This window comes from Setaria italica, chromosome II, assembly GCF_000263155.2.
Source record: "Setaria italica strain Yugu1 chromosome II, Setaria_italica_v2.0, whole genome shotgun sequence".
In the NCBI taxonomy this organism is placed as follows: domain Eukaryota; kingdom Viridiplantae; phylum Streptophyta; class Magnoliopsida; order Poales; family Poaceae; genus Setaria; species Setaria italica.
Window position 1 is genome coordinate 25,556,936 of NC_028451.1, and position 15,111 is coordinate 25,572,046.

Sequence of the window (15,111 nt, forward strand, 5' to 3'; positions counted from 1 at the left end):
CGAAACAGAGCAAGTATTTGTGAAAGGAACGATTACTAATTTCAAGTTGTGCACAACGCAGAAGGAAACTTACCATTGTGTACTCGCCTACATGGCGGTGCATCTCCATCATCGTGGCCTCCCTCTCTATGGTGAGCAGCAGGTCCGCGATAAGCTGGATGTCCTCCAAGTTCACCCCGAGAGCTATCCATGGTTCCTCGTGATCTTCAGTAGTTGTTGCTCTGAGCAGAACCAAGGCGTGGCTATTCGATGGACCCGCTTCCGAAGGCAGGAAGGAGGCCACGGCGCGGCTTGATGATGGACCCGCTTTAGAAGGTGGGATGGAGGCCAGCACTCAAAGGAGTCCAGCAGCTTCGGCTTCTACCTCTAGCTCGGGGGCTACAAACGTAGCCACGGCGCCAGAAGTAGTCGCCTCCGCTGCCCCGGTCTCTGCCTTTGGCTCAGGGGCTACAAATGTAGCCACAACACTGAAAGTAGTCGCTGCGTTGGGCTTGGCTACTGGCAGCTCGGGGGTGGCACTAAAGTATCATTAAGTGATGAAATTACATCGTGCATAAGTGCGGCAACAAGGAATACAACACCTGGAGTTATTTTCGGCGCAGGCTGCTCCTTTGGCGGCGAACTTGTAGGCGCCGGGCCTAGGTCTTGGGCCGAGTGGCTACTGCCATCGGTTGTAGACTTCGCGCTTGAGCCTCCAATTTCCACGCGGGCAGATTTCCTGAAAAAGACAAGTGTTAGAAGATATATTAAAGGGCAATATCCAATTGCAATCAGTACTCATTCTAGTACTTACTTTGTGGATCTCTTTATCTTCAAAGAGAGCTCCCCCGCCAAGCGCATGGGTTTGATAGTGGGGGACGGCTTCCTCGGCGCGGCTTGTTGGATCGCAACTTGATCCTCACCCGCCTTGGTCGCCGTCTCCACCTCTTGGGTACCGATAGGGTTGACCCTAGCAATGGGAGGTTCTTCATCATCATCAATTTTGATGACCTCCTCGATCACTGGCAGCTGCTGCTGCACGACTTCTATAGTCGTCCTCTCCACCTCTGTTTCCTCCCTGACTACCTGCAATCCACCAATTTCGTATTGATAAGACATGACGGTAAGGAATTCACTTACTGGCAATTGATCCTCAAGATCTTGTCCTTCAAAGGTGATTACCGGAGGAGGAACATTCTTGGCGGTGAGAGGCTTCTTCGCCACACGCTTCACAGTGATGGTGCGCCTCTTCTGCGGTGGTGGCGCCAATCCAGTTTCCAGATCATCCGCCGCTCGCTTGGATGACCCGGAGGAAGACCAAGCCTTGTTTGATGGTCGGGCCTTGATCACAAAATCTTCAGCAGCTTATGAGTCAGAGCTACTGAAGGAAGAGAACCCCTCCGATTCTTCCTCCTCGACTACCCCCTACACACTAGCACTCGCGTGCATGCGCGGAGCGGCGTTAGAACCATCCGATCCGGGGGGAGGAGGTGTGGAGCAGAACAAGTGTATGTCTACCTGCATGAGAAGACAAGTCAACACATCGACAGCTATAAAAATTAGTACTTGGGGGCTGCGGCCACGGGTATTTACACTACTTGGTGGGTTGGCGGCCATCCGCCAAGTAGTCATCCGCCAAGAAGTCAACCATCACAAGATAAAAATTAGAAGCTCCAGAATAAAGGAATAAATCTGAAGTGGCACCTGGCTCGAGCGAATTGATGAAAGGAGCCATTCCTTTAGAAAATAAAATAAAATAAATAAGTAGAGGCACTTCTCTAATGTGCATGTTGATCGCTTTTGTATTAGTGGCCCTATAGCCCTTTTTATAGTCCCCTACGGGGACGGGTCTGTCAGTGAGGATTTTGAGAAGATGCAAGCTATGACACGGGATTTCTTTCAGAACTTGTATACGTCGGAGGGCATTGCTAATATGTCAGCGGTGCTAGATCACGTCCCGTCAAAGGTCACTGACAGAATGAATACCTTCCAGTGTGCGCCATTCACAGAGAAGGAGGTAAAGGCTACTTGAAGACAAGATGGTGGGGAAAAGGACTTTGCCTACCTTACTAAGGTACTCGATTGGAGAAGAGTGCCACATCACACTATAGACAGATTCGAATCTAACATATCTGGTACTCTATTTATTATGTCTGCTTATCCTAATCTTTTTACTCTTCATAGTTTTGGTCATAGATAGGAATAAAGGCTATTTCATTCTTAGGAACCACATTCTTAGCTTAGGAAAAGTGCTTTCTTTGTCTTGATTGCGGAGGAAAGCTTTTCTTTCTAATCTAGTGATATTAAATCCAAGAGGAATCGATTTAGCAGTCCATACCAGGTAGATTTAGGAGTGACCAGCAGTGAATGCCCGGTAGCAAAGGACTCAGCTTTACTTAACAAGGGTTCGCTTTCTGGGAATTCCATCATTCTCACTAGGCAATAATATGTAAACTAGGTATGGAGTATGTTTTTAACAGTGTAAGTACCCCTTCATTAAAGATCCCTTTCCCCAGTGGAGTATTCAACCAATCCATTCCTAGCACCATGTCATAGGCAACCAGTGGCAACAGCCTCAGTGTTGCTTCAAATTCCACTCCTTGCACCTTCTAGGTACCCCCTCCGATACACAGCTTTACTGATTATGTTCTGACCATTAGCAACCATAACCACTATGGGAAATGTTTGTACCTGCTTGGCTTTGATTTATTAACCTAAAGTTTCCTTTGCCTCAGAACCATCAATTCCCAAATTAGAAATCCTATTTCCAGCTCCTCTAGTTTTCTTAAACCAGTACTGTTTCTTTTTCCAGTAGGGATATTACCGAAAAATGGGCTTCCAAGCGAAAAGAGTGAGACTGGTCCATCCTCCCTCTTTGCCTAGCAGTTAAGTAGATAGTAGGTCCCCTCCCTGGCCCCGCAACCAAGATTCACTTGTCGAAAGTTGACCAGGAAGACAATAATAGCTATTTCAAGATACCAGAAAGACAAAGCAATAGGAAAACAATCATAGCGTGGATAAAAAGGGCTTTTCTATGTGTTATGCCCTATGTTACATTCAGCCTATTTATCTTCATTCTCTTCCGCAGCGAGCTAGTATGCCCAAAGCCGGCAGTGCGTAGGAGGCCACCGATCGAGCACTCTTGCACTGACGAATCCGGTCTTAGATAGACTAGGTGAAGAAAAGACAATCTGCTAGTAAGAAGGTTTCTTTCAGACTTATGGAAAGCCTTACCTCTTTCTTGGACACGTTTTTGCTGCGTGCCTCTATGATAAACGAAATGGCAGACATGAACAAAGCATATAGTTGGTATGACGAGATATTCTTTTTTCTCGATGGAACAACCTTTCGGCTTCGCTAAAAACACCAAGGCTATGCCTCAAAGTCTCAACACATGCCTGGAAATAACAACAAACGTATATAGATAGAAGAAGTCCACATGGTAGTTGAATTCTTCCGACAAATCCTCCGTTATTGGCTTTAGCTTCTTGCAAAGAAAGATGTTCAAAAAGAAAGAACTAGAAAAGATATGGAACAGGGTCAAAACTATCTAGCAAATACAAGCCAAAAGGCAAAGGGTCTCCGTTCACCGAAAAATTGTTCCCCTTAAAAGGGGGGAGCCTATTCTCGGGCGAGTTCCAGCAATTCATGTAGGGCATTAGTAGAAAGCTTTTGAGCTAACCCCACATATAGTTATAGTTATTGATCCCATCTACATTGGTTAGTTGATCCTTGAAAAAGCCCAAGAGCGATGAAGGTGCCACACCAGTAAGGCTTTTCTCGTATCGAATGATTAAGAGTTCGCTCACATTGGAGTGTGTATGAAAATGCCTGAAAAACGATTCGACCCTTGACTTATCAAACATACTAGGTCAAATAGTCTCCAATAACACACGGCCCAGAGCCGTCAGCACTAACTCTTGTATAGGGTCCATATATACACACGTATATTGAATGTCAAGATCAATAGGAGGGTTAGAAATGACACTGACATTCACACCTTTGTAAAGCATTTTGGCTTTGTCCACGTGAGCACCATCCAAAAAGATACATGAAACGGGCTTTAAACGGTACTCTTCGCGGCACCCCTCCTGGAGTAAGGTGACTCGAGCAACCCCAACCCAACTCCAAGCCATAGTGTGAAATCCCAACCAGATTACTTCGATTCGCTTTCGATGCTCCGTCTTAGGCCGATCTGTAGAGCTTGACTCCTGCATGAAACAATCTAGGGTCAAACAAAGATACTTGTTAGCCTAGCCCCATGTGTATCCGTAGCCTTCCCTGATTTGAGAATCTCATATTTCTTCGTAGCACGTGTGTCCTTCGTATGTTCCATCACCTATTCCTGGATAAGTAGATTTTCTACCAACCAAGTAGAATTAGCTTGAGAATCAACAGCTGAGAATGCGGGGCACCCTGCTTTTGTCCTTTGCCTGTCTCATCACCTTATGAGCAGTCAAAATATATGTTTTGCTTACTGTCACATGGTCCACCTCCTCACTCAACTTCAGAATCAAACCACCTTCCGGCTTCATACTACTACTACTCCCTCCTAGGTCATCGTTCTTTCCATTGCTTCATTGTCCTCAGCTCATCGAATTCTGAACATAGAGAAAAGAATTGAAGTGAAGATCTTCCAAATCTTTCTTCAACCAAGTCGCGTGCATCATGGCTTTCTTATTATTCCTTTATTTTCCTACCTATTACTGACATGCCTAGCCTTATCCGCTTGCTGGTGCTTTGCTATCGAACTACCATTGCTAACTCTAAAGAAAGGTCTGCCTCGTGCTTGTTCGCTTATTCAATGCTTTCTCTAGCATCCTACAACTCTCTTACATCCCTATGTCAGCTATCCACCCTTTTTTACCAAGTGATCGGAATCCCCTATCCCTAGCTATACATATGCCTCCTCTCTTAAACCAAGGCATACTGTACTGGCTTTCCTTCTCTAAACTATTCTTTTGCAAACTCTGTATCCTGTCTCCACAAGCCTATAGCCCTCGTGCCATGAGACATGGATTTTAGTCGACGTAGATTGCATCGAAAGATCGCACTTCCGCTCTTCTCCTATCGGACTAGTCACTTCCCACTCTCCTCAAGTGAACAGTTTAGCCACTATTCTCCGATTGTTGAGATTTCATTCACGTGCTTGAATAGGCGCCTCAATCACGCCATGACATCATCCACGGACAAGTCTTCTGATGACATCCGGGATGGATCGTTGAGGTTGGAGTAGTTGTACCCCCACGTGTACCACAGTTGTAGGGGTTGGATCCGCCTCTTTATGAAGCTAAAGGCTACTCCTACTCATGTCAGCCCTTGTTGCTTGAGTATGGCTATCTTCTCTGGGAGGTCAGGTAGCTGCAGACTATCTCCATGGGTAGGCTCGTCCAACCACCGATTGTTCCAAATCAGGTGGTGGCCTGTCACCCTGGGTAGTCTGGGCTCATGGTTACCAATATAACACCACCTCTCCTTCCAACTAGAATGGGAGTCAATCAACTCATACTCCAAATATAGGCCTTTTGCCTTCTCCCACATTTGGATCTCAGCCCCACCGACTACTTCTATGTGTTCCATTTTGGGCGGGGGCTTGACTCTGAAGATTTTCCAAAACAGCTGGAAGTGCGGTTGAATCCTCAGAAAAGCTTCGCAAAGATGCACAAAAATTGCAATGTGCAAAATCGAGTTGGGGTTAAGGTGAACAAGCTCCAACTTGTAGTACTCCAAAAGCCCGTGGAAAAAATCCAAAGCTGGTAATGCCAATCCACGTTCGATAAAGTGGGTGAAGATTATCGTTTTGTGGGTGTAGTTCTCCATTGGCCAGGGGTTGCTGTAGGCAGCCCTCCAGTTGATGAAGTCTTGGCCTTGGAGAAGACTGGCTGCCACCAGCGCCTTGATGTCTTCCTCCTTCAGCACGGATTTCTTCCAAGCACATGCGGGCAACAGCGGGGTCATCTGGTCAGTCTTGCTATACTTGGGCACCGGTAGCTGGATTTCCTTCTTTTTCTCTGCCTTTCTCTTCTTGCTCTCTGCCGCCTTGCTGGACATTGCCTTCTTCCCTATTCGTGCTACCACGAGGGTCTTCTTGCGCATGCGCTCAGGGGCTAAGTGGTGGGGGACGGTGGCACTCGAGCTCGATGATCGGGCAAGCAGCGGTGCTAGGGCTATATATGTGGAACATGAAAGAGCAAATGGATCGGGTGAAACGGAAGGGATGATTTCCTCCATTATTTATAACCGCAGTGCAATTACAATAGAGGTGAGATTAACAGGAATATTCCATTTTAAAAACGCCCACTTGGCTGGCAGTTTCTAATTTTTTTGAAAAGAGATAAAGGTTACTGTTGGTGAATGGTCATATTGACCAGTGGTTGACCCTTATATCCAAACTAGTCGTGCAACGACTCGTGGGCTGCATGCCATGTGCCCATCGGCTAAAAAGTTTTTTCTTTGAATTTTAAGGGGAAAGAGACGCAAAATTATAGATTGACCCTCAGCCTGATTCTTCGATTCAATCTAAGGCTCGGGGGCTACTCCATATGGAGTGCAACTTTCGTCGCACTTTCATATAAAATTCAAGATTAAAGATTCAAGACTAAGTTAAATAAGGTTTGAGCACATTCTAGCCGCATGGCAGTACTCGAGTACATTTGAAGACTCAACCTGATGGAGTACTCGAAGAGCACCAAAAACTAGTCGGAGAAGCCTACAAAGGTACTCAGGATTGTTGCATTTGACTAAAAAGTACTCAGGGGCTTGTCGTCCAAATATCTATGGGCCCACTAGAAGGTTTGGACAGTCCTAGTTACAGGGCTGTACACCGAGATGTCTCAGACATGGAGACTACGGTGTAGGATGGTGCGGTCTACGTGGAGGACAAGAACTAGTCGAGGATTAGGAAACTACTCATAGCAGTTAGAGTAGGACTCACTAGTCGAATCCGACTAGTATTCTTGTAAACAACGAGCCTGTAACCCTGCCCTAGCAATATAAGGAGAGGCAGGGTTCCTCCAAACAAGTTCAATCCAATACAATACAACCAACACATAGGACGTAGTGTATTACGCAATCTAGCGGCCCGAACTTGTCTAAATCGTGTGTTCGAGTTCACCTTCGAGTTCCTGATCTCGGCAAACCCTACGTACTAAACACTATCTTGGGTACCCCCTCGGTAGGTTGCTGGGTCTAAACACCGACACGGGCGAGCAATTGGGACGACACGGAGCCTCAGGCTCGCTATTTATAGGGGCGCGCCTCCCATGCCTTTGCATGGCGTGCACGCCACGCCAAGGAAACAACGGCGATGGCGCAGTCCGCTTGGCAAGCTGCAAAAGCAGCTGGGTCAAGTTGGGCCTGAACCTAGCCTCACAGGCTCGGTCCGAAAGGTAAAGTGTAGGGCCCACCAGCAGGGAGAGGGGTGAGGGTTGAGTGGGGTTTGGGTAAGATGGGGGATGGTGTCCGGCCCAATCCATAAAGATATTTTTTTTGTTTAATTAATTTTAGAAATAATTTCCTGTGTAATGATAAATCCAGAAAAGTCTAGATAAATCATTTGAACCACGAAAAATACTCTAAAATCTAAAAAATTCCAGGAAAATTTCCTAGAGATAGATTGGGACACGATGAGTCCAAATAAACTATTTGGAGCTCGTACAAAAAAAAATTCTAGAGCCTTCTAATAAATAGATTTAACTCTAGGAAAATGAGAATAAATTTCAGAAAAAGCTTCGTCGACTCAACGCATTTTAAAACCTTTTTGCACTCAAAGAAATACCAACATGCATTGGCATGAATGCAACACACATGACAACCTTACTTAATTTAGAAAAACAACCAATTGTTTTCCTATACTAAATTTCCTGTCAAGAAAATTAATGTTGGAATTTTTTTTAAATTATGAAAAATCTTTGTTTAATATTCTTTTTAATCACATCCTGAAATCCAAAAATTTTAGGGTGTGACAGTTTCGGAACCAGATTTTGGAACTCTTAGATATGCTCTTAATTATAAACTAGTTGAATGCATCTGCACTATGAATTGAACTCTCTTTGCAACACTGCAGGCCAAACTAAGATCACATTATTAACTACATGTAAAGAACTCACTTTTTTTGGTTGGAGCAAAACATGAACAAAAGTAAAGTACAACACCTCAAATTTTATTGGTGAAGGGAAAGTGAAGATGTCCAAGATGGACAAATACAATGATATGACATGAGTGTGGATAGGCCAATAGCGAGGGATTAGGATCGTACTAAATAAAGTATGCCTAGCTTCCTTCCATAAGAAAGTATTCCTGATGACGTTCTTGGGAGTAATATTCCATGCTGGGTTTCAGATCCCTCGAAGGCTCCAGAGGATGTTGATGAAGTGCAGGGGGATCCACATCAGCCGCCGGAGAAGGAGCCTGTGTTGGCACCATGCTCAGTGCTGGGGTTTCATACCTCTTGGATGGTAATTTAGGAGGTTCTGGCAGTGGCGAATTATACACCTCATCAGCAGATGGCACACACTGACGAGGAATTGTCTGCGGCAGTGGTGCAGTCTGCGGCAGTGGTGCTTGCATGTGTGGTGCCGGAAGAGGCGGTGGCAGCTGATTATATGGTAAATGTGGATGAGCAGGCACCTCCGTGTAGGGCGGCGGTGGCAGTGGTGGTGGCGATGGCTGACATTCAGGGTCACTGCCACAGCTGCAGCAGAACCCAAAATCGCAGAACACGATAAAAGATGGGCATCCGGACATGCTGATGAGTGTGCTAAACTGAGTTGGTTGCTTGCCTTACGCTGATCTCTTACTCGCTAGCAGGTACAGAACTTTGGCTCATCTGCAGGCTGCTTAGTGGTGGTTGCTTATATATAGGGAAGCATCCAAAATATCTACATTACATGTTAAGCTTTTCGGATTAGCTTGCTGGTTGGTATGGGTCTGCATTGACCCCGTCGTCCGCCAAGCACATATGCTCACCGTGTTTAGTTGGAATCAGATCCTCATTATTCTCTATTCTTGAATTGGTCTCAAAAAATTCAGCCAATGGTTAACCAGGGTTATGATGGAAATATCAATCTCGATAGATTGAATATCTGGCCAAATTTATTAAGATTTGGCATGTTGTGATTCATGCTCCAGGGGCTGGAATAATAATCAAGAATTGTCTACTAGAAGGTGGCCTTGTTTTCTGGCAAGGTTTGAGTTGGTTTCGCCGGAGTAAGACCATAGTTTGTGTCGGGATATTTAGTTCAATTAGTTCCTCTATAACCTGTGGTACTCGTACAGTAACTGCATTCTGATAAAATAGAGTCACCAGGACTATGCTATCACATGTAGACGATCACTCTTGTTGCCCTCATGTGCAGAAACCTAATGGGAGCCGTGCAGTTACATTTTGTTCTTTCTACTGCTACTGTAATAAGGTGGAAGCACATTTTAATATTGTAACATCCCTAGTCTTAAGCCACGTAAATCAAGGGTGATCAAAGTCATGAAGTAAACAAATCACATTTTAACTCACTTTGGTCTTTTGTTAAATTTCAAATGCACTTGAACTTTTGAAAACCACCCCAAAAGGTGTAACGCCCGTAAAATTTACCAACTCAAATCGCTCGCTAAAAATTCATTTCAAAATTTTTCCGACCGTCCAGCTCCTAAGAAATCCTTTCCATTCCGCTGGCCCCGCCGTCCCGGCACCCAACGTCGTCAACCCTCTTTTTCCGTCCCCCGCAAATTTCGCCGCGTGCCCGTCAAATCCGTCACACGCGCTGTTCGATCCCGCAACTTTCTCCGATCTGCCCCTCCCTTTTTCCTTCTCTTTTTCCCTTCCTTTTCCCCTTTTCTTTTTCCTCTTTTCCTTTCTCCTTCTTCTCCTTCCTCCCTCTTCCTCCTTCCTCTCTCTCTTTTCTTTTCCCCGCCTCCCTTTTTCTCCCTGGCGCAACTCTCTGGCGCCTGGTGCCTGGCGCTAAGCCCTTGGCACCGCTCCCCCGCACACGCGCCAGGCAACACGCCGTGCCGGGCCGCGCTGTGCCGGGCCACATCACGCCTGGCCGCGCCGTGCCGGGCCGCGCCCGCGCTCGCGTGTCTGCCAGCGCCATGCCGCACTCGCCCAGCGCCTCGCCCGCACTCGCTCGCGCGCACTCGCCCAGCGCCTCGCCCGTGCCCGCCCGCGCCGCGTCCGCCCGCGCCTTGGCACCTAGCGTTTGGCCGACGCGTCGTGTTGCCGGCCGCTGGTCGCCGGTCTCTGCCGTCCCACCGCACGTCACGCTGGCCATCGCCTCAGTGGACTCCCTGTGCTCCTCATCGATCGAGCCACCACGCCTTCCACGAGCAACTCCACTCCGGCACGCCACCGGCCGGAAGTCCGGCCACCATCATTACCTCCGACCTCCGCCCGCCCTTCCGTCACCTATAAGAGGGGGGCCGAGCCCTTGCCGCCTCCCCACACCACCGGCACCACCCTCCCTGCTCGCCGCCCCTCTCCCCACCACCCCACGCGCCGCTGCCGAGCCGCCGCCGCCGCCTCCTGATCCACCACCGGCGCCCCCTTCCCCATCACTAGCCAGCCAAGGTGAGGGCCAAAATGGGTCCCCCACACTCTCCTCCCCCTCCCCCGTCGCTCGGCCTCGCCGCCGGCGAGCTAGGCCGGCCGGCCCACCGCCGGCCATCCCCCTCCTCCACTTCCTGTAACCGGTCCAAGGAAGAAGAAGGGAAAAATTCCCTCCCATTTCGATCTAACCCCCTAGTTTCTTCTATTTGCAAACCAGCCCTCCCACCTCTCTCAGAAAAGTTTCACGGATATGCCCTTCCACCTTCCAGAAATAATTACAAATAGGTCCCTGGTTCCCGCAGTTTAGTCCTAAACCTTGTTTTAAACCCGTAACACCCCTTTAACTCGTCATTTCATGCGCCAAACTTCCTCCAATTGATCCCAAATTCGACTACGGCCTCCTCCCATATATTTCCGCCGAGGCATATCCAAACTTCATGAAAATACCCCTCCCACCTATTTTCCGTTCGCATTCTCTGTTCGGAGCTCAACGGGTAAAATCTTATTTCCTTTTTATTTATTGTGTGCTTGTTTGTGTGTGCCGTAGATCGCAGATTACCTGAGGAGGAGTACGAGGAGGAGTTCGACTGCGAGCCCGAGCCCGAGGACTAGTACCGCGAGCAGGAGCTCCTGGAGGGCTTTGAGAATGGCAAGTCCAATCTCACCCTTTGATGCATATTTAATACCTAGTTTTTCAAACACAACCTATTGGCCTGTTTTATAAAATGTATATTATTTTATTGCAAGACATGGTTGGATAGCCACCCCTTGATTGTTATGATTATTCCTTGTTGTCCTATATTTATCTCTAAATATGATTTGCTCTGTTTAGATGATAACCACTGCTAGAATGCTTAGGAACTCGTTACTCAACTTCAATCATGACTACACTAGTTTATTTAGAGAATAAATGTGTGAGTGTTTTCAAAATGAGAAAATGGGTTTTCGGGGTGTAAAGGCAAGAAAGGTGTAGATGAGATGGATGGGTGTTTCTTGTGTGAAATGCCAGAATGTTGGGCTCATACCTTAGTGGTTGAGCTAGGATTGGGAGTTATCCATCTTGTCATGGTTAAGGACCGAGTTAATGTGTCATCTTGCCTAATTCAACCATCATGCAACCACTCGACCGTTGTATGGGCAACGCTTAGCATAAACCCCACTAGCTAAACGCCTAGGCTTCGGGTGAGCTAGTGAGCAACGGGAGCCCATGGAAAAGGAGTAAGATCTTTGTGACTTAGGTCCCGGTTGCGGCCTCGTGGATAGGTCGTTAACCCCTTGGGTGCTTCCGTGTTGACTAGTCAGTCTTGGCTAAGGTGGGTAATGGCTTTGCTAGGATCCGCACCGGCACTAAGGTGATTGTGCTGTGGTACCCTACTTGTGGGAAAAGTGTACAACCTCTGTAGAGTTAAAGCCTATCCGGGTAGCCGTGTCCATGGCATTGGACGAGTTACGGCTTGGTCACATAACTAGCATTTGGAGTTGGTTGGTTTTTATGGGGTGTGTTGGATTTTGGAAGTGTCCGACAGTTGTGTCGTGAGCTATGACGGACGGGGAGTCTGATAGCAATAAAATTTGGATCCTTTGTGTAGGATCAACCCTACTCAATGTTTCGGTTACTAAAGAAAAAATTTACCAAAACTCTTTTGAAAACAAACCCTTGCATGTTTCAAAAATCTCACTTTATTGTAATTAAACCCTAACCTTATCCTTGTCATATCCTGTGCATATATTTGTTGTATTTCCTCCTCTGTGGATGGGGTTGGACTTGTTGAGTACCTTCGTACTCACCCCTGTTTTGTTGCGTCAGAGGAGGACCCGGACTACGTCGCCGAGGATCTCGAGTAAGAGGTTGCGTCTGCACCCAACGCTGCCTGCGGTGTTGGCCCTTTTGCAGGATGCTTCCGCTGACGCATAGTTCCGATTGCAGCCCGGAGTCCGACTGGACTGCAACTTGGATTTGTATTGTTATCGGTTTAGTTTTACTTTGGGTGTGGCTTGCCCACCCGCTCCTTCGGGAGCTGTACGATTTCTGAACTATCTGTTGAATAAATGTGTTATCAGCCTCCTGAGACTGGTAATTGGATCACATTTAGTCTCTACTTATGTGGGGGCGCTTCAAAAGGCAAAAAAAATGAAGTCAAAAAGGACAAAATAAGAATCCAAAGGTGAAAACAAGGGAATTTAGGAGGGAAGAGTAGAAAACACTCCAAAGTTCAAAATGTCCAACTCTAAAGACCTTTCAAACTCACTAAGTGTTGGAAATGTCCAAAAAGCACTCAAAAGGGGTAGAAATGGAAAATCAGATTTATATAAGAACTCAACTTTTGGCCAATATGAAAGTTGTAGAACATTTCAAAATGAACAACTTTTGTCATTTGCACATCTTCAGATTTGAAGTGGAAGGCCATCAATTTTCAAAACCAAATCAGCAAAATTTGGGGGAAATTTCAAAACGAACCATGTCCGGCATTCTACCAAAGTTTGAGCAACTTTATCTCCCAATCTAGCCAGTTTTTGAACCAAAAGCTTTTGCAGAAGTTGTAGAATATAGTTTGAGCAACAAGTTTTGTATTTGGAGATTTCAAAGTTCCAATTCAAATTTTGGAGCAAAGTCACTCCAAATCTACTGCCCTCGTGTGCCACCCACGTGCACTGGATCTGGCGATCACGCCCGGCGCGTTTTGGCGCACCACGTCGCATCGCCTGGCAGGCCAGCTCCACCAGCCTATTGCCGCCGGCAATGGAACGGGACGCCCCCAGGGTCTTGCCCAACCCACACCGTGCAATCCCCGCCTCTCCACGCCGCATTTCCTCGGCCAGTGGATGCACGCGCGCCCACGCGCCCTGGTAGGCTGTCGCCGCCGGCCACCGACCTCCGCCGCCCGACCAATGCCGCCGGTGAAGGAACCCGACGGACTCCCCCTCTCCGCCACTCCGTGTGCGAGATAGAAGAGATCCTCCACGCCACAAATTCCTCCCCGCCAATAGCCGCCGTTCACCCATGCGCGTGCTGCCTGCTCTGCTTGGCTCTACAGCACGCTGCTCCGCCAGTCCCTGGCCGCGTTCGTGCCCCCTCCCCCAAGTGCTGCCTAAGTTCCCCAGTGCCCTTATCCTCTCCCCTTTCCCCTCCAACTCCTATAAAAGCACCCCTCACCCCTCCACCAGCGTTGCCCCGCGAGCACACCGGACTGCCGCTGCCTAGCCACACCATGGAGCCCCTCCTCCCGAGCCTCCCTAGTGCCCAACCACTACTCGGGTGGACCTCCTGTGCACCACTCGAGCCACCCAAGCAGCCGCCGACGTCGCCGGAGAAGACACCTCCTCCGCCGCGCCCGAGGCTTGCCGTCAAGCGCCACCGCCACACCTCCCCAACCCGTGACCTCCACAACGCAACGAACCACGATGAGCCCCTGACCACGCCTAAGCCCTCGCCTCGCCCCCTCACGGCCGGAGCTCGCCAGAATTTGGTTGAAGCTGCCACCGGCCGAGCCAAGGACTGAATCGTTTAGCCCCAAATTTTTATAGGGTTTATCTTGTAAAATTTCAGGACCTGTCTGTGAATGTTCAAAAGTTCTAGGGACTGCTCCGCGAAATGTTTTTCCTTTTCTGTTTTATTTTGGGTTTAAAATGGCTGAAATTTTGGAAATGTGTAGGAAAATGTAGAAAAATGCTAAAAATACAAATCTAACTTTGTTAGACTCCAGATGAAGAGTAGTTTCACTGAAAAATAGTTGTGGACATGTTACTATTGTGTATTTCAATATAGGATTTATTTTGTGTTTAAGCCAATAAATACTCTATAAATCATAGAAAAATGATAAAAATGTGAATCCACCTCTGTTAGATCACTTTTGACATGCTTGTTCTAGACATGAATTTTGCAAAACTAGTTAAGTTGTTAAACATATTGGTTTGAGTCAAATGCTTGAGTGCTAGGCTTAATCTTGTTATGTACACCATAAATGGAGGAAAATAGATAAAAATGCAAGATCACCTTTGTTGGGTTCCTGATACAATTGCTTCACTAGAAAAAAATACTAGTTCCTGTTTGATACATGTTTCACCTTGCTTAAATAAATGCATGTGGGTTAATACACTTCAAATATGGTAAATGTTACATTGAGTTGTTTAAAAATTCAGAAATAGGATAAGTTTCCAAATGAGTATTGAGCAACCGTAAAGTGACCCCACCTTTGTTTTATGAAGTTTAAATGAATAAAACTTTATATATGTACACAATCACCATCGAATCAAGCCTGAGGTTTAAATCGCAAATGCACTTTACTTTACGAAGAAATCAAGTTTAAATCCTTGTCTAGGTGAATGTGGTCGTTATGAACTTTATACTTCTGCAATAATATCTGAAATGCATCCTGCATATGAAAGCATGAACCTTGAATTATTGCATATGCATCTCGTGTAGAAGTGAATCTTGCTGACGGGACATACGAGCTACTTCCGGCAGCTGAGGAGGAACCTTCTACGGAGCTGCATCAGATCGAGCCCGAACAGGGCCCCAGCCAAGCTTCCAACGACCTGCCAACTAACCTAGTTCGGGAAGGCAAGCCCCGAAGCATAACCCCGATTTTAAT

General features: G+C 47.0%; 1 protein-coding gene across 1 annotated transcript; it reads right to left on the reverse strand.

Moving 5' to 3' along the window:
• Positions 1-8,250: 8,250 nt before the first annotated feature.
• Positions 8,251-10,244, reverse strand: LOC105913771 (vegetative cell wall protein gp1-like). The gene is made up of 2 exons (XM_012843645.1): positions 10,051-10,244; positions 8,251-8,671 (listed from the first exon to the last, which is right to left on the reverse strand). The coding sequence occupies exons 1-2, from the start codon at positions 10,242-10,244 to the stop codon at positions 8,251-8,253; spliced, it is 615 nt and encodes a 204-aa protein (XP_012699099.1).
• Positions 10,245-15,111: the final 4,867 nt, after the last annotated feature.